General features: G+C 45.4%; 1 protein-coding gene across 4 annotated transcripts in view; it reads right to left on the bottom strand.

The window, feature by feature from the left end:
• Positions 1–6,936: 6,936 nt before the first annotated feature.
• GOSR1 (golgi SNAP receptor complex member 1) overlaps positions 6,937–25,497 on the bottom strand; it is a 41,322-nt gene continuing 22,761 nt past the window's right edge. For 2 of the 4 annotated variants that reach the window (XM_064166112.1, XM_064166111.1), the window contains exons 7-9: positions 23,970–23,999; positions 12,763–12,845; positions 9,639–11,479 (exon numbers count right to left, since the gene is read on the bottom strand). In XM_064166112.1, coding sequence (XP_064022182.1) covers positions 11,355–11,479; positions 12,763–12,845; positions 23,970–23,999 — 238 coding nt within the window. In that variant the 3' untranslated portion in view covers positions 9,639–11,354. Of the gene's footprint in view, positions 7,142–9,638; positions 11,491–12,762; positions 12,846–23,969; positions 24,000–25,497 lie in introns of those variants that run through there. The other 2 variants (XM_064166114.1, XM_064166113.1) reach the window with 2 other exon arrangements.

Genomic DNA, 25,497 nt, shown 5'->3' on the forward strand with positions numbered 1-25,497 from the left:
TCTCAGCATTGGCTCTGGCCCCGAGGTTTCCTGCGGTTCAGGCAGCACCATGCTGGTTCATCACTGCCCAAACAGCTCCCAGTGAGAGCAAACTGCTCTGCAGCCTCCAGCACACAGCAGCCAGCTCAGCCCTCCCTTGTCCCATACCTTCTCGCCCAGCCCGTCTGGCCCTGCAGCTCACCAGGGCGTTTTCAACACATGAGCCACGTTGCTTTGGTGTCTCCATGCCCCACTGCTTTGAAATCTGCAAACCACAGAATCAGTCAGGGTTGGAAGGGACCACAAGGATCATCTAGTTCAAATCCCCCTGCCATGGGCAGTGGCACCGTACCCTAGATCAGCCTGACCACAGCCTCATCCAGCCTGGCCTTAAACACCTCCAGGGATGGGGCCTCAACCACCTCCCTGGGCAACCCATGCCAGGCTCTCACCACTCTCATGCTCAACAACTTCCTCCTCATGTCCAACCAGATCTGCTGGTTCCAGCTCCTAAACACCCTTCTCTTGCCACATGACTGCACTCAGGGATCCTGATATCCACTGTCACACTCAGACCTCCATCTCCTAGAGTCACCAGCCATGAACACTCACAGCCAGGAAGGTTCAGGTTCACACTGCCCTGCAGCAGCTCCCATGTCACACTAAGGCTTTGCAGGAAGCCACTGCCAACCACCAGCAGCATCCTCTTTGCCTGCCCAACAGCACTCAGCAACATGTATGAAGGTCCCAAAATCCACCTTTCTTTGTCCTGGTGGAGAAGTATAACACAGATGTTACGTAGCTTACTTCTCACTGCTCAGCAAAGAGAAGGAACTTGTGGTTGTGGTTGGTGGTACCCATGCATGACAAAAGACTGGGCCAGAGTGGTCCTGGTGGTGAGAGCTTTCGAGGAACAGATGCAGTCTGCATCTCAGCACGTGATGTCTGAGGCTGCTTTAAGCCACCTTTGGCCTGCTTCATGCATTGCTGACAGAATTCAGCAGGCAACAAGGCTGAGCAGGACAGTGCAACGAGCTTGTCCTGGAGGACGAGGATTTTACTCACCTCAAAACCCCTGCACCACGGAGACATCACCCTTCAGTGGTGAGATTCCCCTTGGAGCATCCTGACTGTGTCACCGAGGTGGCTGGGCAGAGGCAAGCTGCAGACTTCAAAGGCAGAATCTGCCAGGCTCTCCTCTGATGTCTCACTAAAGAGATGGGAGTGCCAAGTGCTTTAGCCTCTTGTTTTATTAATACACTGCTCTGATGGGCTCATCCATAATAGATTGGCCAAGGAACAGCAAGAGATTTACATCCAATTTCCATGTTGCCTATGTTTTCTCTTAAAGACCATAGGCTTTCCACTCACCTCTTAATGTTTGTCTTCACTAATGAATTTACATGAACTTGGGGGTTCAAGTAAAGGGCAGAAAGTTGGTCCCCAGTTCTTCAACTGGTTTCCATGACTTTGCTCCAGACTTTGGCTACACATTGAAAGCACAGGGAAAATGTCTCCATTTTCTCTCTGGTCCTGACCTCTGACTGCTGTTGAAGAACCACCCTGCAGCTAAGGGCTGCAGCTTGGGCACCCTCAAAGCCATGCACAGCCTCTTGGGGAGTCAGCTGTGAGAGGCTGGAGCTGGAGCCTTGGGCTGCTGCAGCCCCCACAGCATCATGCAGCCACACCAGGAGAGCTGAGGGCTGCAGCACTGCAGCAGCAAGACCTTGTGAGGAGCAGCACACAAACAGGCCTGGCTCTGGCACAGCTCACTCTGGGCTGCCGGGGTGCAAGGGGCTGGTAACTCAACTCTGGCAAAAAAAAAACAGATGGCACCCCAAAGTTCTCTCTACTCACAGGACATGTTCTCAGCAGTAAAAGGGCAAAATCAGGGCCTATGGTGGATGTCTGCTTGGAAACTTGAAGGTCACCAGACATCCCTTGTAGTCTCCCACAAAAGAGCAGGGAAAAATTGAGTTTGACATTCTGAAGGTGCCTGAAGTCTCCACCTCCCTTCTTGCCTACCCAGAACCAGCCTTCCTTTTACAGATGAAGAACTTCTCATGGCACAACTCTGAACCTCACCTCTAGTTCACAGCTGGCATCGCTGACCCGCAAACAGAGCAAAGAAGACACAGGTCCTACACCCACTCAGCCAGATAGCTCATCACAAGTCCCTCTGATCCTCCATGGCACAGGGCAGATGTTTCTATCACATCTCCAATTGTTTTCTTTCTGTTACCAGACAAGGATTTTTTACATCAGAAGGACCAGTGGTTAGGATTTATACAGATGAAGAGAAGAGAGTCTGGCAAGTATGAGCTGCACCAGCAGGTCAGGGCACTGCTCTGGCTGAGCAGCTTTCCTTCATGGTGGCTACTGCTAGGTCCTTCAGATGATCACAGAATTGTCTGAGTTGGAAAAGACCTTTAAGATTGAGTCCAACTGCCAACCCAACACCACCATGCCTACTAAACCATGTCTCAGAGTGCCACATCTGCATGTTTTCCAAATGCCTCCAGGGATGGTGACTCCACCACCTCCCTGGGCAGCCTCTCCCAGCGCCTGACCACTCTTTCAGTAAACAATTTTTTCCTAATACCCAACCTAAACCTGCCACAGTACAACCTGAGGCCATTTCCCCTCATTCTGTCACTTGTTACAAGGGACAAGAGACCAACACCCACCTCCCTACAACCTTTTTTTCAGGGCATTGTAAGAGAGCAATGAGGTCTCCCCTCAACATCCTCTTCACCAGACTAAGTCATAAATTCATAGAATGGTTTAGGCTGGAAAGGATCTTAAAGATCCTCCAGTTCCAACCCCACTGCCATGGGCAGGGACACCTTCCACTAGACCAGGTCACTCAAGGCTTCATCCAACCTGACCCTGAACACCTCCAGGGAGGCGACATCCACGACCTTCCTGGCCAACCTGTTCCAGTGTCTCACCATTTCCTGTAGCACTCCTCACAAGACCTGGAGGTCTTCAGGAAACTCTCACCCTGCAATCTCTAGAACATTTAAGACTAATGAGGATTTCTGCCTGAGCTAAGCCACCTGGTTTAACTGCTAAGACCAGAAAAAAAACCAACCCAAACCACAGAAAGAAAGGACTGATGGCCCTCATTGTTTCCCCCTTAGCTGTAAGGTTGGCTGCTGTCCTCTCTCAAGAGCTGCCAATGCTCCCACAGCTTCCAAAGTTGTTTGCTTTAATAGCACACACAGCAGGAACCAAAGCAAAGAGGGGAAGTCTTCCCAGTGAAATGCCTCCTTCTGCTGAGCTTGCTGCATCTCGCTGCCTCTTGGAAATGTTTAATTATAGGCTGCAGATTCTAAAGCATTTGCTTCCAATCCTTTGGTCTCAGGCCCAATTTCATAAACCCTCTATTTTGTACTCCTTTCCAGCAAGGATTGATGCAAATGGATCCCTTCATCAATTCCACTTGGGCAGACAAACAGCCCAGCACCTCACCCACTGCACTGTAATTCATTGCTGGTTTGAAAGGGCTGGCCCAGGTACACAGCAAATTGTAATCAAATTAAAGGGATGTTGGTAAGACCTGAGATCTTTAAAGCTCAGGTCTTGTTTTTACTCTGATTTTTGATTGCAGAGCATACAGCAGGTAGAAGCCCCAGGAAGAAGTTAACAGCTGTGGGTGGAACAGCCTCTTCCCTCCCTGCCCAGCCAATGGCTTGGCTCAGCCTCTCCTGACAAATGCTTCCAGACCATGGCCAGGTCAAGCACAACTCCTCCAAAGGACATTAACCTGCAGAAGAGACTCAGCTGCTAAGTAAAGCAGCATCTCCTCATCAGGAAGCACAGAAATTCACTCCCCTGGGATGTAGCTGTGTCTGTGGTCAAGCCTGAGCAGGCTGGGAGGTGGTGCATGACAGCCAATGTCTGCCTATCTGACACAGCAAAGCTCCCAGCAAAGCTCTGCTAGCAAAGACTCAGATGCCTCCAAAAGCCTTGGAGGTTCCAAGCCCAAACAGGTGCATGTACCAGAACAAACAAAAAACTCTGAACCCCCCAAGTCCCCACAGCAGCCTCCCTCCCACCCCTGCTTTCCCTTCCCAGGGACACCACAACTCAAGCTGAAGCACCCTGAGGTGCTACAAGAACAGATGAACTTATCCCCCAAATGTTTGTTGTGGTGGTCTTTAAAGCCCACTTCACCTAAAGCCAGAGTGCAGGCTTGAGAATCAATTTCCTGCACCGCTTGGAAGCAGGGGCAGGGCTGGCACACCAGCAACACGGAGGTGTGCTCGCTCCCTGAATACAAAGCCTTGTTTATCTCCAGAGGGCACATCCATCAGGAATGGGCTGAGTCTTCCTGCCTTCTGCCTCTTTCTAAGCTGTTTCTTTGCATAAGCAGTGCCTGCTTTTATAGACCTGACTCACAAACCTCCCCATCTCAGTAATATTTTAAAGTAATTTTAGCACTGGTGATACATGCCTGACCTAGAGGCAACTCCATTTATAGCATGGCAGGGAAATATCCCTGTATATCCCCTTCTGCACTTGGCCTTTTGGGTGTTTCTCTTGCATCAAAAGGGGACTGAAGACGTCCAAGTCGGGGTTCAGCCTCTCCCCTATGCTAGAAGGTGAAGGACACTCATGGGATCTCCCAGTTGCTCAGCACCACGACACAGGTACTCACCAGTCTCCTTGCATGGTCCAGTTCCTTTATAAAGTAAGGAATGGTTGTTACTGTGCTGATGGCCAGACTTCCCAGGGAGACCTGATCAGCACTTTCATGGCTACTCCCCATTTCTTTTTACACCTGCAACATCCCTCAGCATCCTGCAGAGCCTTAAGAAAAGGTTCCTCTACAAATCTGCTGCGTTTCAGCAGCATTTTGCCCTGAAAGGAGCCAGCTCAGCATAGGTCTGAAGTCAGAGGGATCTGTAGCAGATGATATATCCAGGCACAAATACCAGCAAACATCTGAAGAAAGTTTCCACCACCAAGCTGGCAGCTCCACGGGAGCAGCAAGCAATGCAACCTGCGGGAGCAGCTTCTCACTCTTTTCAGCACGCTTTTTAGAGAGACAAAGGATGGAAGAACATTGTCTCCGCTTCCAAGAACCTTGCAGCAGACCAATAGGTGTGGGCAAGGAAGATAAGGGAAGAAAGAAAACATCTGAAGGGACCGAAGCAACCTGTTTGCAGCATGCGTGGAAGAACACACTGTGCTCCTGCTCCAGAGCGGCTATCAGTCACATTTCAGCTCTAGGTATGGTTTTGATGGGTAAGCTTCAAGGCACCCTGGGACAGCCTTTCTGGACTTCAAAGTATGGACAGATATTTTTGAAAGAAATTAAAGTGATGAGACCAAAAATAAATCCTTGTGTTTGAAATGTCTCTTGGAAGTCTAACTGCCAGGAAGGAAGGAATGAGAATGTGAGTGGCAGTGCAGTGAGCAAAGGAAGGTAAAGCCGCCCAAGATGCAAGACCTAAACCGACACATGTGTAGGAGACCTCTCAAAATGACACCACTGACCAACAAAGGATTCCCAGGGCATCTGACGGCAAGGCAGTTGGAAAACAACCACAATGAGAACACTGCAAGTGCTGTTTCAAAGGCAGAGGGGCTTTGATTCCAGGCAGACTTCTCCGGCTTTACTAGCAGTGCCATCGAAACTGGGTTAGCAAAGCCTCAGGGTCCCATTAAGAACAAAGAGCAAGGAGGGCTGCAGAGGCAGGGGAAAACGAAGCGAGGGCTGAGCAGCAGCGGCACACATTGCCAGGCACGGCCTCAAACGGCTGGCAGAGAAGGGGTAAGATGAAGGGAACAGCAGGCTGCGAGTGTTTAATGAGCACAGCCCAGCCGCTGGGGCTCAGGCAGTGGCAGCACAGATGATGTACCTGAAGCCCCCCGGTTTGGATGAAGGAGCGGGTAAATACCTACAGCACCCTCCCCAGATCTGCTATTAAAACACCGCAGGAAACCAAGTCCACACAGCGGAACCGCCCCCACGCTCAGGGAAACGCAGCAAACAAAGGCACTCCTGCCTCTGTATGAATTTCTAATGGAGCACTGAGCTCAACTTCCAGCAGGAGACCTGCTCATGGAATTGCACCAGGACTGGCAGAGCCGAGCAGGGCTCATCCATAATGCAGGCACAGCTCCCGCACCCGCGCTCGCCGGGAAGGGCTGCAGGTAGCAATAGAACAGCAGCACTCCGGGAGGGGGAAGGTTAAAAATATACATCCGAGGCCTGTGCCACTATAAATTATTGACTGTACAGGGAGTTGGAAAAAAGGATTCAGCTCCGTTAATAATTTATTTTCTAATCCAAATGAAGATGGAATTTTATGCACCACTTATTACCAGGGCTGCAAACTGGAAAAGCAAACTGCACTTCCCACTGGCTGCAGCCACAATTGCCTCTCCATTTCCCAAACAGGTTTTGAAGTTCCTTCTGTAACTCCAAGCACACCGCCAGTGCTTTCCCCTGAGAAAGCATATGGTCAGTCCTGAATGTTTAGCAGGCGCATTAAGGAGACAGAAATCCATCTCCACCTTAAAGGAGCATTACAGGCACAGCACGACAGCTCTGAAATGAACAGAGCCACGTCTCTTCGCTCTCAGCCCTGTGCAAGCAGGCAGGTATCACACTGCCAGCCACGCTGCCTCGCTGCAGACAATAAATCTGAGTGGCACTGAAAGATTTAGCACCAGCTGCCAAACCACCCGACACAGATGGGCCTTGCAGGGACGACGCTGCCTGAATACCTGAGGATGGAGGTAGACCAGGATGTGACAGAACTTCAGAGAGATCTTCAACAATTGCTGTTACCACACTCAAAGTATCAGCTTATTTTGGGTGTTTGTCTTGTGACTGTAGAAAGGGGGAGGAGGGGGGAAAATGCTACCAAACTACCGAGAAGTGTAATAAAAAAAGGGGGGAGGCACCTTATGCTGAGAAGGCTCAAGTCAACATCAGTTTTGGGGTGCATTTGGGACTTATATGTTTTATATTTATACACAGAAAATATATATACACACACAGAGAAAACATTTAAAGCTTACCTCTAACAAAAAACATCCCAGTTCCATCTGCCCAAGAGCAGCAAGAGGAAAAAAGGCATCACTTCTATTCAGATCCTTCCAACACAGGCGCTTGAAACGGAAGACAGGGAGTCCAGGTCTGTAACTGCAGGCAGGAGGAACAAACATCTCACCAAACAGAGCATTTTGGGTCAGGAGATGCTCCAGCACGTCTGATACTAGCAACAGAACCAGAAGACACACTCATTTGTATGTTTGGTGACAGCCCCAAACTGAAGAGGATCAATCTGCTCTGCATCTTCCCTGAATTTTCAGCAGGCAGAGACTGTCATGGGGAAAGAACCAAGCACCTTGCTTGGAATTCTAGTTTATTATTAAATTACATATCAAAGCTTTTTTGTTTTTTCAATACATACAGAGAATGCACAATAGGTGAGAACAAAAGTAATTACAGTACAATAAAAGAAGTTTCCAGAAGCTATACAAGAAGCAAACAAAAAAAATCAGAAAGTGCAATCAGAAACTCATGGATAAGGGTCTGGGCTGGGATATTTTGTGAGAAAGGGGGTTGGATTTTTGTCTTGAGTGTCTAAACTGCTTCCCTCACTCAGTAGTAGACAGACCAACAACAGCTTACACATTCATAACCCAAAGCATCACCACTGGTTTTGAATACTGAGTTGACAGGAGAGATAGAGGACACTAAAAGGACTTGTAGATGTCACCCAGAATATGGCTCACGTTTGTCTCACTGTAGTCTCCTGGACTGCACATTGCCAAACAGGACTATTGAGTGCTCTGAGGGATTTCATAAGATGATGCTGCCCTAAGAAGTTTAGGCATTACTTTCTCTTTCAGAAAGAACATAGCTGTTATCTCTCCTTCCTCTTTCAAATTAAAGCTTTGGGGATGGAGGTGGGGGGGGAAAGAAAATGTTAAGCATTGAGTGGTCTTGGGGAACAAGCTGTTACTTGTAGAGAGTTAAAATAGTCCTGGCTAAATAAGTCAGACAATCAGAAGTGGTGGCCCAGCCTTTGCTCCCTGGCAGCTGCTTTGTGGGAGCTTCAGGAGCACAGCTCTTCAGAGGATGCAGCCCTGTAGGACAAGCTATCAAGACCACCTCAAGATCCAGTTTTCCTCTTCTGTTTTCAACACCTAGCAAGGAACTGACTCTTTCTTCGCATATCAATCTTAAAGTTATTCAGAGGACTTCTACAACTACACCTGAAAAACTCTGATTACTCAGTGTAATCAATCCAGCAAGAATTTACAGCACACAGCTCCTGAAATCAGTATTGGTTTGGAAAAAGACTGCTCTGCTTTCCCAGGGAGGGGGAGCTTCCCTCAGATTACCTGAAGCACCTTGCTGCTTGGTCCCAGAGCCACAGGGGATGGATGGCAAAGCCCTGCCTCCACCCTTGCTCAGTCTGCTCCTGTGAAAAAAATGCTGGGGATGGGTCAGGGCTGTGGCCACGTGAATGTCACACACTCTGCTGGGTGCTGCCCAAATGCCACTCCTCTCATCTAGCAAGCAGCACTTGAAGATCTGACAAACAGGTCAAAAATTAGTCTAAAGAGCAAGGGTAAAAATACTGCAACTGTGTGAAGCATGGTATCCAAAGTTATCAACAGACTCCACGATGCTCCAATGCAGGGTGGAAGGGCTGCTGTGTCCAGCACAAAGTGCCTCTGTTGGGTGGGGTGGGCATGTCAATATGCCATGTAGAAATATCATGGATTTTCCCATTGCACACCAATGGCTCAGCAATCCATTTTTAGCACAGTTCTATTTAGTTAAGTTACAGAACTGCAGCTTTGCCAGGAATTGCAGGAATGAGGATTCTTTAACCACATTTTTTTCCCCTTGGAGCAAGAGAAACCACATTGAATTGGAAACACAGGAAGCATATTTAGCAACAGGAGACATACAAGCCCATATTCTGGGATTTGAGATTAAACACTGAGGTCCAAGGGTTTAATCTTACAACCCATAGCTCCAGCTACAGGTCCACATCATTAAGAGATCTCCAGAAGAATTAGCAAGGCTTCCCTCAGCTTCACACAAGCACACCACTTCAGAGAGCAACACAGAACCTGCTCATGCTGTCAGAGGATAACAAGATGATGAAGGGAAGGCTACAAGGTTAAAAGTATTTAACAACACAGAACTCTTGTCTCTAAACCAAGACAATGAACAAAACATGGAGAGGTTGCCAACATTCAAACCATTTCCAGTAAAGCTTTGTCAGAGCTAATTCAGAGGACTTCTGTTATCTTATACTAAAATAGATCAGTTCCCTGCAATATTTTCATAACATGAAAAAAATTAGTTATGTTTACATATTTATTATAATCCTACATATTTTCCATAGCAGCTTTTTCACACAATAAGATTAAATATATGCACCAAATAATCAATTAAGTCCAGTAAAAAGACTGTTTATAAGATTAAAGAAGTGTATTTATGGTACTGCAGATCTCATATTGCTGACTGTATAGCAACCAAATCCTACAAATCCTAAACAGAAGCACAACTGCTGATCAAGGTCCCTTGAGGTGGAAGCAAAGAAAAAACACTGAGGAGAAGAGGTTTGATCTCCCAACACACAGATTCATTAATAAACTTCCTTTACCCATCGAGGTTTTCCATAAGTCCTTTTAATGAATGCTTCATTTCAAAGCAGGAACATTCCCAAATCAACCAAATAATCACTTTTTATTTCAAATCCAAGCCCCCAGTTTTACAGCTATGAATCCCAAACACTTTCTGATCCCAACGAGGAGATGACTGATCAGAAGCCTTTGACGATTCTTTAGCACAAAGTTATTAGTCTGCAGATAAAGCCTTCAAATCCATACACAGAGTTTAGGTGTGACAGTGTGGGTTTGCACACTACACAAGCACAAGTCTCTACTCCCTCTGACAGCTACTTCACAGACACTATAGAAAGCAGTAAATAAAAAAAGCATCCATCCTGTTAGGTTTTGCTCCAGAAGAGAACCCTGGAGGATCTCTGGCATTTGTGAGTAACAGCATACAGGAAATCTGTTAGGGGGCACTGTAAAGTGATTGTGGAATGAGAGTTGATCAAGTTCTTTAAAGACATTTCAGTGCCTCGGCTGGAATTTATGGGGTTCTGATATGACAGAAGGAGAAGAACTGTTCAAAGAGGAGAAAAATTTGCAATTTGTGAATCTGCAAAGCTGTTATCGACCTTTGCTTTGTTTAGACACAAACACAACTGAATTCGTGTTGCACATCTGGACAAAACTTCTCTCTTGCCCCCCAGGTAATGGTAAGTAACACTTGTTGCACTGTTCATACCTTCAGCTCTTTGTTATGAGGAGTTATGTCCACACATACACATTTGCTTCAGGTAAAACCGTCACGGTTCTCATTTCCAATCAACAGGTTTAGATTATCTCCTACTTACAGTGTAAAAATATTAATGCTATTAGAATAACTTTATCTAAATTACAATATAGACTTTTCAAACTGCTTAGCATGTCTTTATAAAGACCTTTATGATGCCAGCCAAAATCAAAAGTATTTACACCCAAAAGACCACTTTTAGGTAAACTCATGTTTGGTCGTTTTTCAGATGCCTGAACCCTATCGTAAACAGCTGCTAGGACACTGTGCTCCCTTTTGACAAAGAGGGACCTTGAGAGTCCCCTTAAAGCCACAAGAAGCTTTACAGATCTTCCTCAGAGGGTCATTAATTCATATTCTGTGCAAACAGTGAACTGGACAATATAGGTTTCACTTGGAGGAACTGGTGTGAAGCTTGGGTTTCACAGCACAAGTTATGCAGAATTAAGTAGTAACTCACCCCGGAGTTCAAAAGGATTACAGAATATGTATTTAATAAGTAAAGCAACCTGATGGTTGAAAGCTGCAATATTCTTTTCACAGGGCAGAAGTGTTCAGCACTGTGCTCGGCCGACAAGAGAAATTGGCTTCCTGGAGTTTCCACCCAAGGCAAGCAGAACAATCTTTTCCCACTTACCAGCCAACAACAGATCTCCCCAGCACCGCTGAGCACAGAAAACTCTGCCCTTGGTTCTGGTAAGTGTCCCACGTTCACTTACCTTGCAGCGAGAAAGGGAACTGAAACAAACAAATCCTGCAAAAAGTTAACCAAAGGAAGGTGTATGGCAGGGAAGGAGAAACACTGCAGCTTCACCCCAAGCCCAGTGTCACAGGCTACCATTGTAAGCTCTAGACATCATGCTGACACTCCCAGCCATGAGGAGCAGGCTGCCTGAAGTCTGTTGCTTCCCCCACCCACTTTTCCTTGGCTGGAGAGGAAGGGATGGTGGTGATGAGTTTAGAAGAGTCCATGGGAGAACAACCATCAATGAAAAGCATACAGCAGCAGTAAGATGGTACAGATGCCAATAACACCACCCAGGATGAGGGAATCTCGTCGTTTCCGTAGGTTGATCCTTTGAATCAGGTTGTTCACCGCTGGAAATCTATCTTGAAGGAGTCTGAGTCAAAGCCATATCAACAAAAATGTAAAGTTCATTAACAAGCCCCAGAAATCTGTATGTGGAAATCCCTATGCTGCAAGAAATACAGAACTACTCCCAAGCTGGAGGAAGCAGAGGCAGTAAAAAGCCTGCTGGATAGTTAGCAAGATTGCAGCTGCACTCCACTAATGACAGACAGCCGGGAAAAGAGAGAACAGAACAGCTCAGGGTTCACAGCCACAGAGAATTCCCCACCTGACCACCTCAATTACCAGCCTTTGATGTAGTTTTAATCTCCAGGACGTGAGGCTTAGTTACTTTAAATAATTGTGTTTAAATGAGAATGAAAATACTAAATGGGGCAGTTACATAAAACATCTGTGGGATTTATTTAATGGAATTCTGTTACTGGTGAAGGGAATAACTAAAGGCACTGGACTGGGAAAATCGTGCACATTGCATGGCAATGCAGTGCCAAGGACAGCACACAGGGAAGAGCTCCTTTATGATTGTTCATACAGGTGCAAATCTGTCTTCTAATGTACAAAACACAATTGCCAAAGAGATGATAAGTTTCAGAGTTTCATGTCTCTGGAACCAAGAATCTTTCAAGGCTAAAGCTTATTGAATATTGGTTTGTTGTTCTTGCCAGTTGCTAAGAACTCTAATGAGATTTATGGGTTACCAAGATACATCTCTTCAGGATTTAATCTCTCTAATCAAATGATGCTCTTCTTTGGGTCCCCATGGCAGATTGGAAGGTGCAAGAGGAGAAACTACAAACATGCATGACTTGACAGCCTGGCACTTGCTTTAGCCACAAGAAACCAACCACCCAAAATCTTCACATCTGCAAGACTGTGATGGACAAGAAGATACCCAGGTCTCATCAACACTTAACTGCAAACAATAAGAAGCAGCAATGCCTGCCAGGCTTCAGCTCTAGAGAGTCTTGAGAGCAAACAGCAAGAAATAAAATGAAATTATACTTGAATAAAAAAATCTGTCATGTCATTTCAGATGTCTACCTGAAAATTAAGCTACAGTGATTGATATGCAGCATTCAAATTTGAGTAAAAGCAACTTATTCAGCACACTCATCACTGAGATGCTTCAGTCAGATCACCAAGTGAGGCTGGTTAAAAGCGGTCTGTTTGTCACTACTGGCAGTACCATACAGGTTATAGAGCACTGAGAGCAGAAAGCATTTTGATCCCCAAATGACAGAGTGAAAAATTGCACTGCACCTCCTCTTCTGCACTGGCAACACACATTTTTAGGAAAGGATACTAGCCAAGGTATTCATCTTGCTTTGTATTGACTTCAACATCCCTCTCTGGGATGTCATATTTTCTTTAGTTGCCATGGCGATGCTGGAGAAAGAAAAGAGTGGATCAAGTTGTTGGTGCTAAGAATAATCTGCAGCTAAAACAAGAAGGAAGCAAGCAGGGAACACTGCTTTAGAGAACAATGAATGAGGTGAAGCAACATGAATGAAACCAGTTTTTCCCCATTAATCTTTAGCCTTTACACTTAAATGGTTTCTCTTTTGTTATAAGACATCGGCCTCTGAAAACACTGAATGCCAAAACCCTGTCTACTGCAAGATCTACCTTAGCCCAAATGAAATGTGACTTTACATTACAAGCAAATCTAAAGGTACTCCTCTGGTGTAAGTTTATTCAGTCACAGAAGCCCCAAACTTACTTTCACTTTAGAGACCATATGGAATTTCTTGTCTGCCACAAGGATTCGATGAAGTATTAAGCAAACAAGAGCTGACTCACTACTAAAAATCAATTTGCAAAGTGAATGTGCTGGTTGTGAAGAGGCAGTTTGAGACCCAGGTTTCTGGACAACCAAGCTGGGACAAAGAGTCACCAGGTCTTTGAAGACAAATACAGTGAAGTGTTGGGATCTGCTTGCTCTGACGCAGGATTAATACTGTCCCTGACTCCAGATGCAGATTCCTCTGCATTAATGTCTCTTCTCAGAAAGCCCAACCTGACTGTCTTCATAAGGTGAAGCTGAGGGAGTTCATCCCCAGTGAAATCCAACCAAATGATGTTTCCATCACAGATAAAATGCTTTTTTGAGCTTTGGTCCTAATTAAGACTATCCTCTGTGGGCATCTAAGTCCTCATAGTCTGTATCTTTACCAAGCTGTATGTACCTCATCCAAATACAACTCCTCAATACAGGTCAATATAGATCACAATTCCCCATTTAATCCATTCAGGAAGCTGGAAAACACCACAGTGCTTTTTAAAAGGAGACATGAAAATAAAGGCTTTAAAGGACTACTTAGCTGACAAAAATGTGTCTCTACTTTAAGTTTCTCTCCAGCTCATAAACCAAAGAGTTGGAAAATGAAAGAGTAGGTTACTACTTGCAGCCCCAGGTTAATGTTTCATGTAGCTACTTCAAATGCAGTAACTTTGTCAAGGCAAACTGCACAGACCCATTTGCATCCAGACAAAGAGAACACAAAAGTTTAGGCTCTGGAGATATGGTGCTTAAGAAGGAACAGGATGACAAATACTGCTCCTCCTGGGCCAGCATGCATTTAAAAATAAGCAAAGACAGACAGAAATACAACGTGGCCAGGTGGTAACTCAGAAAGTGTCACCTATACTGCTGTTGACTGTACCTACATGAATAACAATGACTAAAGTAAGTTCTTGGACAAATTTGTGAGGGAAACTTTTATCCTTCCAGAATATTTAAGTGGAACACCACAACAGAGAATCACAGAATTAACCAAGGTGAAAAAGACCTTTGAGATCATCAAGTCCAACCTATCACCTAACATCTTCTAATTAACTAAACCATGGCACCAAGTGCAACAGATATAAATACAAGAAAAGTGAACTGAAGCTATCATTTCAGAGGAGGACAAACAGAGAAATGCAAAATGCTTCTTTTGCCCAATAGAGACATTGAATTTTCCAGAGCATTTTATGCTTGCTCACACTCAGTGCCTGTACACAGAACTCACAACTAACGTGAGTATGATTTGTAAAAGGAGGAGGACACACAGTGCAAGCCCAATATTATTCTCAAGTTCTGCAATATCAACTGGACACTGCACTTTACATAAAGCCTTAAAGACTAAAATTAGAAGAAATGAAGGTGAAAATTATATGGGAGAAGGAATGAAGAATCAAATCATTGCCCACCCAACCATGCATGCGTACAGAAAGAAAAGCATCTAAGAGGTGCTAACAGAAATAAGACAGTACCAATGGCATCCTGATCTGTATCAGGAACAGTGTGGCCAGCAGGACAAGGGAGGTTACTCCTCCCTTGTACTCAAGGCTGGTCAGGCCACACCTTGAGTACTGTGTCCAGTTCTGGGCTCCTCAATTCAAGAGAGATGTTGAGATACTGATACCAGAATGTGTCCAGAGAAGGGCAACAAAGCTGGTGAGGGGTCTGGAGCACAGCCCTGTGAGGAGAGGCTGAGGGAGCTGGGGGTGTGCAGCCTGCAGAAGAGGAGGCTCAGGGCAGACCTCATTGCTGTCTACAACCACCTGAAGGGAGGCTGTAGCCAAGTGGAGTTGGTCTCTTCTTCCAAGCAACCAGCAACAGAACAAGGGGACACAGTCTCAAGTTGTGCCAGAGGAGGTCTAGGCTGGATGTTAGGAGGAAGTTGTTGGCAGAGAGAGTGATTGGCATTGGAATGGGCTGCCCAGGGAGGTGGTGGAGGCACCATCCCTGAAGGTGTTGAAGCAAAGCCTGTCTGAGGCACTTAGTGTCATGGTCTAGTCGATTGGATAAGGCTGGGTGATAGGTTTGACTGGATGATCTTGGAGGTCTCTTCCAACCTGGTTGATTCTGTGATTCTATGAAATGCTGAACTGAGGATAAGCAGCTACCAATAGAGAGAAAGCAGTTACCATCAAAGGCTGATAAGGAAGCTGCAAAATGATAACAGTAAGAGCAATAAATTGTATCACACATGAGAAAATAGAGCATTTAGCAGGTGATATTCAGCACACAGGTATTGGAGCCTCTGAAATGAAAACTCACAATAACATTACGTCTGCTATTAAGAAGAGCACTCAGGAAATCAGAATGAGGAGACACAGCCCCAAGCTGCACCAGGGGAGGTTTAGGCTGGATGTTAGGAAGAAGTTGTTGGCAAGAAGAGTGATTGGCATTGGAATGGGCTGCCCAGGGAGGTGGTGGAGTCCCTGGAAGTGACTGGATGTGGCATTTGGCGCCATGGTTTAGTTGATTAGATGGTGTTGTGTGCTAGGTTGGACTCAATGATCTCAAAGGTCTTTTCCAACCTAATTCTGTAATTCTGGGAATCAGTAGAAACCAAGTTGGAGGGGGAAAAAAAAAGGCTTTGCCAGCTGTAGAGAAGATTGCTCAGTAACTTACAGCTTCTTACCTGACACCCCCACACTGACTTGATACTTCTCCAGATGAAGCTTTAATACAGCATTGCTGAAAGCACTCCTGAATTAAGCCACATGTTTTCATAAGATGCATCCAGTGACTCATTAAGGCATCCATTAATTTACAGAAGTGAAAATACAAGCTGACTGCCAGGATAGAAAGTGCTCCTGAGACACCTCCAAAATGCCTTTGGAAATAATTATTACAGATTATCATGGAACACAAGGTTCCTGCTTTAACATTTGAGGAGTGAAACTGTCCATTTCATGTAAAAAAAGGCAGGGTGGAGCTGTTTAAGTATAGATATTACAAGACTGGAACCTTCTGCATTTCTTCTATCCAGTGTTCTCAAAAGAAACTGTAGCTCAATGAACTAAGTTTGAGTGAAGAGCTCTGAAGATTACAATAAATGGAATGATTACCATTTAAAATATGATATGGTCTGGTAATAAAGTGTAATTGTAATATCCAAGAATGAGAGTCTAACTGGATTGCAGCTACCATGTCAAAATCCAAATGAGTAAAAAGCATTAATCTTTCTAATTTGACTCCTCAAAACACAAAGTGCACCAGAAAACACACAGCTCCACGGCTTGGTCTTGTACAGTCTTAAGCGCTGCAGCTTTCTCATATCCTGCATTAGACACTTTTGGTTTCATTCCCACCCCTAACATATGCTCATTGACTACTGTTGCCATTTCTTCACTGGCAAAGGCATTCCAGAAAAAATAATCCTGTTCTTCCCATTCACAGTATAGGCCCTGTTTAGTTACTCCATGTCACCACCTCTCCAGATGAGGAATACCTTTTTCTTAAGTCCTGAAACTTCCAGACACCACTTACAATAAAAGATTGACTACTCCTTACTGGAATCAAGATGACCTTCATTTCATGTTTCATTTGGAGACTAGCATGGACTATTCTCAGTGCAGCACTGGCTTGAACTCTGAGTTGGGTGTGAACCAAGTTTCTGAAGCCAGATGGTATTATTCTGCTCTCTGTATTTAACATGAGAGCACTGCTGAACTACAACGTTAAAGACTGCTGCACTGCTGGACAAATCTCAGCTAGGTAAGCCCAAAATCACAGCCATGTAATGATTCACAGAATGGTTTAGGTTGAAAGAGACTTTAAAGATCACCTAGTTCCAACCCTCTGCCATGGGCAGAGACACCTCCCACTCGACCACACTGCTCCCCCAACCTGGCCTTGGACACCTCCAGGGAGGGAACATCCACAACCTCCCTGGGCAACCTGTGCCAGTGTCTCACTTCCCTCACTGTAAAGAATTTCTTCCTAATCTCCAGTCTAAATTTCCCCTCTTGCAGCTCAAAGCCACTGCTCCCCATGCTGTCACAACAAGCTCTTGGGAAAGGTCCCTCCCTCACCTCTCATCTAGCCCTCTTCAGGTACTGGAAGGTAGTTATAAGGTCTCCCTGCATCCTTCTCTTCTTCAGGCTCAACAACCCCACCAGTGAGGACAGGTTAAGCAACCTCCCTTGGGTAGTGGCAAGACCTTGAGCTAAGTGGGTTTCCCAGAAAAAAACAACACTTCAAGCCAGTCTAGCCCAGTGCTGTCACAATGTCTGCCCTTCTGCAGCTTCCACCTCTCCCCCCTCAGCTCTAACCAGACCATGCATAAAAGCAGCCCAAACCAATCTGCTTTTTAAACCAGGGGAGGGCAACTGTTGGCCAGAAGCAGAGCACAAGGTGAGTGTGCAAAAAGCAGGTCCTGCACCATGAGCACAGAATAAGTAATTTCATGCTGTTACTAAACCCCAGCACATAAACCCAAGGCACAGAGCCAGACAGAGCCAAAGATTCAGGGATGGACTCCTTGAGCAGAGCCAGCAGCTAGCACAGCACTGTCTCTGCTAACCCAGGGACTGAGGCATACAGCCCAAAGCTGGAGATGCCAACAAGGCCACACGCATCAAGCAGCCCACCCATCCCTTCCACAAATCATCATTATCAGCTCAAATTCGGCTCTTCCCTCTCCATTTCTGGTTTGTGCTTGAATGTTCAGTAGTGCTGTGGGGATGCTCTTCCAAAGCAAAACCACCAATACTTGTATATGGTTTGCAGTTTTCATGGGCATGAAAAAGTACAGAGTAAAACACTCCCAGCCACTATCAGTCAAGCCAAGTCCAAGCTGCAGAGATACACTTTCTAATGCTGCTTGACCTGGGGGCAAAGTGTTTTTACCTGAAGCTACGAGGTGTTTTCATCCCACACTGCAGCTATACAGATACAGAGGATCAGCAACAGAACTATAAAAAAAAACAACTCCTTGCTTCATCCATTGGGACAGCTCAGTCAAAACACTGATGGAGAACTAGAACAAAGCTCTAAAGGAAGAAGCCATGTTTTTAAAGAATCAAATAATTAATGTATGCCTGGAACTCCTGCTTCATTTTGTACTCCATGAATCATACTGGCTCATTTGAATTCATGACAACACCTATGATTAAGGGAATGGACTCTGTGACTCTGCATAGAAATGCAGGCTCTAGATTTCAATTGGCCAAGATTCTGCCCACATCATTTAGTCTTTGTGATAACACACACACACATATATATATTCACTTCTATAAATGTACATGTGAGTGTGTATATATGCACACACACATCACCTTTCAAGTTACTTTTGCCTATTGTGTCTTTTGGTGAAGCCTAAGAGGAGAACAAAAGAAGCATTTCCTCAGAAATTATTTTGCCTAATCACTCTGAAAAGAACTAAGACTTAAAATCTAGCTCATTTCTTTCCATTCTGCCAAGTCAAGATTCAATGCAAGTGAATTGTTCCCTTTTATTAAATCCTAATAACTTAAAGAAATACAATCAATTCATCTGTAGATGATTTCATTGTAAATTAAACCTATGGTTTTAGTTTGGCTTCAGTGAAGCAGTCTCATCTGTCAATATACAATCAGCCTGAACAGGCTTCAGGAACAACATTACAATAAAACCCTAAGAACTTCTCACACTGCACAAGTAAAACTGTAAAAAAAAAGAAAGAAAGAAATAACTCAAACTGAGCCAAGCTAAAAGTGTAAGTTGTTGGAAAACAAGAAATAAATGGTTTGCTATTTTGGAGAAGTGCTAATGTTTGAAAATGAAAACCCGAGAACACCAAACATATTAAACAAAACTCTCTGCTTATGTTTAAATCTGGCCAAGAGGAGCCAACACTGTTCCAAAAGAACTGCAGTACAAAGTAGCACATCCCACTCGTTTCTGCAAAGAAATCTGCTGCAGTAAGAACCCAGCTCACGTCATTTCATTTAAAGATTGATTAGAAGTTTAGTACTAACAAAACACCTGGAGTGAACAGCCCCGCTCATCGCTTCAGGTGCAGCATTGCTTCAGCTTAGGGGCACAGGTACCCTCCCTCACCTTCCTCCCGTGGAGTGAACTCAGGCAGGAAGAGTTCACAGAATCATAGAATCAACCAGGTTGGCAGAGACCTCCAAGCTCAGCCAGTCCAACCTAGCACCCAGCCCTAACCAATTAACCAGACCATGCCACTAAGTGCCTCAGCCAGGCTTTGCTTGAACATCTCTGGGGACAGCAACTGCACCACCTCCCTGGGCAGCCCATTCCAACACCAATCACTCTCTCTGTGAAGAACTTCCTCCTAACATCCAGCCTGGACCTGCCCTGGCACAACCTGAGACTGTGTCCCCTTGTTCTGTTGCTGGTTGCTTGGAAGAAGAGACCAACTCCACTTGGCTACAGCCTCCCTTCAGGTGGTTGTAGACAGCAATGAGGTCACCCCTGAGCCTCCTCTGCTGCAGGCTGCACACCCCCAGCTCCCTCAGCCTCTCCTCACAGGGCTGTGCTCCAGGCCCCTCACCAGCTTCGTTGCCCTTCTCTGGACACATTCCAGTATTTCAACATCATCTTCAGTGCTCTACAGAAAGTCAGAGTGAAGGTTTTGCAGTCATAGATTCATAGAATGGTTTGGCTTGGAGAGGACCTTAAAGTTCACCTAGCTCCAAGGCCCACGCCATGGGCAGTGACACCTTGCACTAGCCCATGGTGCTCAAATCTTCATCCAGTCTGGCCTTGAACACCTCCAGAAGGGGGCATCCACATCCTCCCTGGACAACCTTTTTCCAGTGTCTCACCACCCTCACTGTAAAGAATTTCTTCCTAATCTCCAGTCTAAACCTGCCTTCCTCAAGCCTTCAATCCATTCCTTTGCATTCTGTCACTACAAACCCTTGTAAAAAGACTCTCCCCAGCATTCTTGCAGGCCCTTTTCAGCTACTAGAATGCTACTCTAAGGTCTCTCCAGAGCCTCTTTCCTCAAGGCTCACTCAGCTTGCCCCATAGGGAATGTGCTCCAGTCCTCTGATCATCCTTCTGCCTTCCCTTGGACCCACTCCAGCAGTTGGATGTCTTTATGCTGGGGGCACCAGAACTGGATGCTGAGCTCCTATGGAGACCCTGGCACTGAGGTCACTAGTAGGCAGCTTGTCACCAAAAACCTCTACATGCACAGAAAAATGCTTTCCAGTATTCAGAATTCATAACAACCCCTAAAAAAATATCAGAAATTATTTCTTGGCTTCCTGAATTACACCCAAATAATGAGTAATGAACTACAGCAGATGTAAACCTTGAAGCCAGAGCTGTATCAGTAGCCAGAATAAGCTAATTACATCTCACTTCACTCAAGGAATTTGCATTCAAGCAGCTCCCCCTGCACAATTTCCCCTTTCATTTGGTTTACAACAGATAAAAGCAATTTATAATCAGAATCTGGGTAAATTTCCATCTGGAAGAATCACTTAAAATGCAGCAGGGTTTACCAGCAATTAATATCATCCCTGAATACTTGCAATTACTAGGGATGACAAGAGAGAGAGTCAACAGAAGATTCTCCCTGCTTACAACAGAGTTGGAATTGAATTAAGATGACACAAATTAAATTACATTTCCTGCTCAATGTAGTTACTAATCAGGCTCTCTTACTATGAAGAGAAATTTAGAGCATTTTTGGCAACAACTTCAATAAAAAAGGTCATTTACTACAAGTAACAAATGGTGCAACGTGAAGAGCTGAAATCCAGCCTCTCAAAGTCCACTCATCCACAGAAAGAATGCCTTCAGCAAGCAGCACCAAGGCCCAAGCCACGCAGCAGGGATTACTGAAAGAGAAGCAGTCACTTCACAGAATCACAGAATAGTAAGGGTTGGAAGGGAACCCTGAAGATCACTGAGTCCAATCCACCTGCTAGAGTAGGCTCACCTACACGAGAACATGTCCAGAGGGTTTAGAATGTCTGCAGAGGAGCCAGCTTCAAAACCTCTCTGGATGGCTGGCTCTAGTGATCTTCCACCCTCAAAGTGAAGGATTTTTTCCCCTTATGTTTACATGGAACCTTCTGTGTTTCAGTTTGTGTCCTCTGTCCCTTGTCCTGTCAGTGGAGAAGAGGCTTGCTCCATCCTCCTGGCACTTGCCCTTTAGACATTTATAAGCATTTATGAGATGTCCTCTTCAGAGACAACTGATTCGTAGTCAACCATGGGACTGCCATGAGACCCACAGCAGTTTTAAACCAGCCATGGATGACACTGTGGAGCTCCTGAATAGGCCCAAAAGTGATGGAGAAACCAGAGTGAACAATCAGGTAGCTGCCCTGTCCTGAGATCCAGCTTGCCATGGCTACATCCCCCTGCAGAGGGGAATCGACACAGAGGTTCACTTATCTCACACACACTTTCAGCTTCTCAGATATCACATTGCCATGAGGCTCAGGAGAGCACAAATGATACAGTAGGAGTCATTTTGCAGGATATTAAACTTAATACATCACCATATGCTCTTTAATGCTCTGGTTACTAGAGTGGCAGCAAACAAGAGACACCACAAATGTTGAGGTTTTGAGAGGGTAAAAATAGTGCTGCAAGAATGGCAGAAAAGGAGAGGATTATTAATCAGGAAAGGACTAGAACCCAAAATAAAGCAAAGACTCACAGGAACTGTGCTAAGTTGGGCAAATGACTTATGAGGCTGTGGTGAGAACAATATCCACACTTTCAGATTATTCTAATGATCACTTCTAGTTCCTCACTGCACATTGATGTGGCTTAACACATTCTTCCACCATGGTAATTAGACTGAGCCTACTGTGTGTACTAAAACTAGCCAGCCCTTAATGGACACAGAGTCCTGCTGCACCCCTAATTACTCTTCTTGCTCACTTATGCCAGTACTTGCATTATCTGAAAGCATATCTTGCTTGCTTTCTTCCTTCTTTTTGTTCTGTTTTTAAAGCAATAATCTAAAATTTAAACCCATTAAGTTGGGTACTCTGAATTATTTGTTTGCAAAACCCCAGGGTTCAGTAGAAGATTGGGAAGGGCAATTGGGTAAAAGGTAATTTATTATTCTGTGGTTCAAAAATTTCTAGATCAGTTCCAGAAGGTATCACTCAAGTATTCAAATCACAGAACACCCACACACACACCCAAAAATATCACAGAATTATAGACTGCTAGGGGTTAGAAGGGACCTCAAGAGATCATCTGGTCCAATCCCTGGGTCAAAGCTGGACCATCTAGGGCAGGCCACACAGGAACTCATCCGGGTAAGTTTTGAAAGTCATGGAATCATAGAATGGTTTAGTTTGGAAGGGACCTCAAGGATCATCCAGTTCCAACCCCCCTCCCACTAGAACAGTTCGCTCAAGGCCTCATCCAATCTGGCCCTGAACACCTCCTGGAGGAAGCATCCACAACCTCCCTGGCCAAACTGTGCCAGTGTCTCACCACCCTCACTGGAAAGAAGTTCTTCCTAATAGCCAGTTTAAATCTCCCCTCTGATAGTTTAAACCCATTACCCCTTGTCCTGTCATTACAAGACCTTTTAAATAGTCCCTCCTGAAGGCCCCCTTCAAGATACTGGAAGGCTACTACAAGGTCTCCTTGAAGCCTTCTCTTCTCCAGGCTGAAGAGCCCCAACTCTTGTAGCCTGTCCTCACAGCAGAGCTGCTGAGCATCTTGGTGGCCTCCTCTGGACTCAAACAGTTCCACATCCTTCTTATATTGGAGGTTCCAGAACTGCACACAGGACTCCAGTCTCAGGAGAGCAGAGTAAAGAGGCAGAATCCCCTCCCTTGCCCTGCTGGCCACACTGCTCTTGCTGCAGCCCAGCACAGGGTTGCTGTCTGGGCTGCACTCACACTGCTGGCTCATGCTGAGCTTTCCATCAACCAGACTCCCCAGGTCCTTTTCCTCAGGGCTGCTCTCCAGCCATTCACCACCCAGCCTGGATTTGTGCTTGAGATTGGCGTTTCCAGAGAAGGAGACTCAGCAACCTCTCTGGGCAGCCTGCTCTCCAGCAGCTTCAAAGGAAAGAATTTTCTCCTCATGTTGAGCTGGAACCTCCTGTGTTGCAGCTTGTACCCGTTGTTCCTTGTCCTATTCGGGCACCACCGAAAGAGTCTGGCACCTTTCTCTTGACACCCACCCCTCAGATATTTATAGACATTAATAAGATCCACCCTCAGCCTTCTCTTCTCCAGACTAAACAGCCCCTGTTCCCTCAGTCTTTCTTACAGAAGACATGTTCAAGTCCCTTCACCACCCTCATAGCTCTCCAATGGACTCTCTACAGCAGATCCCTGATAAATAACTATACAACAGCAAGAAGCTCTCAAGGCCTTGTGGTAAAAGCCTTCACCTCTATCATCTGCATGCCAGGGTGCTGAATACACGGGTTACAGAAAATCATGTTGTAGCAGAGTGTCACTGTGAAAAGAAGCAGCCTGACTACTGGAACAGCCCTCAACAGCTCAACCTGAGATACACTCTGCTCACTCATCCCCTTTGTTTTCATAGGGGCTATTCACCTTTAAATAGAAACACACATTTTCTAAACTAGGATGACTGAAATATTTAAGCCACACCATTATGTTAACATTGAATAGAAAAACCCCAACCCCACCACCACTTCATTGTAATATGGCATGGGTAGTAATAGCACTCTTGTATAAATAAAATGCCTGCTATTTTTAGACATGGTTAATGTAAATGCTGATTGTACAGAAAATAATGAACATGGATAAGTTCATTCCTACCTTATTGTTTCTTCTATCAGTCGATCTGAGCTGCAAAACAAAAGAAAATGAAGTTAAAAAAAGCAACAAGCACTAAGTATGATTTTTAGATTGAATCAATGATTGCCATAATAGAAACCTTCACCAACTTGCACTCAGAATGTCTTACTTCAGGATGTTGGCACTTTTTTGCTACTACACAGCTCTGGTATCTATAATGGATCTTTGGAGAAGGTGCACAGTCTGGAGCAGCATTTCCTAACTATGCAAGAGCAGATGCTCAGGACAGCACACAGAGCCCTGAGATAAAGGGGAAGGGGCTCTGTGATTTGTGGCTAATTAATGTCAACTGAGTCTGACATCCAAGTGCCCAGGACAGCTTGGAAGGGAGTATTAGGGAAGGAAGAACCTAATTAGTGCTTTTTAACCCAGGCAATTCCTGTCCACCTCTTCAAAAAATGTAATTAACAATAAAAGCTGACATTTGGTTCCAGACAGTAACACCTCAAAACACTTCTCCAGAGCTCCTTTATGCTTTGCAGTGGTTAAGAAAGCAAGTTTTTTCTATAGTAATACTAGCTGGGTAAGAAGAGATGCTGATGGGAAAGAGAAAAGACACCATCTGTAAAAGAAAGACCTTGAGAACACGTGTCCATGCCTGCGCCCCTTCCCCTTGCTGCCACATGCTGAGTTCCTGCGTAGCATCACTGGGCAAAGAGCAGCCTCAAAACACAGCACCAGAGAGAACAGATCAGTTAAAAACGGATGTGTGAGATTAGGATGCCAAGAAACTCAGAAGACTTGAGCACTTTTTCTTACTCTGTGCTCCATTTCTTATGAACAGGTTTTAATCACTGCCTTACAGCCACTTCCGAAGTCCCATAAAAAAAGAACCTTGTTACAATTCCGCTGCTCTCGCGAAACCCCCACCTGGAGCACTGCATCCAGTTCTGATGTGCCCAGCATAAGCAGAACATGGAACTGCTGGAGCAGGCCCAGAGGAGGCCATAAGGATGATCAGAGGGCTAGAGCACCGTCCCTAAGGATCAGGGAGATGAGGTTGTTCAGCCTGGAGAAAAGAAGGCTCCAGGGAGACCTTGTAGCAGCCTTCTAGTACTTGAAGAGGGCTACAGGAGAGCAGAGGAGGGACTTTTTACAAGGGCTGGGAGTGATGAGAGGGAATGGATTGAAGCGTGAGGAGGACAGATTGGGAAGAAATTCTTTACAGTGAGGGTGTGGAGACACTGGAACAGGTTGCCCAGGGAGGCTGTGGATGCCCTCTCCCTGGAGGTGTTCACGGTCAGGCTGGACAGGACCTTGAGCAATCTGGGCTAGCTCAAGGTGTCCCTGCCCATGGCAGAGGGCCTGGAAATAGATGATCTTTAAAGTCCCTTTCACTCCGAACCACTGGATGAATCTAAACCTCAAATATAAGTGGCATAGAAGAGATGATCACAGCCCCAATTCCCACAGTGCAGGAACCATGATGGATCCCTGCAGATTGACACAATCTCTTGCACAGTAGCAGAAGACAATGTGAGTTAGCAGG

The sequence above is a fragment of the Pogoniulus pusillus genome, chromosome 27 (genome assembly GCF_015220805.1).
Source record: "Pogoniulus pusillus isolate bPogPus1 chromosome 27, bPogPus1.pri, whole genome shotgun sequence".
Classification (NCBI taxonomy): Eukaryota; Metazoa; Chordata; class Aves; order Piciformes; family Lybiidae; genus Pogoniulus; species Pogoniulus pusillus.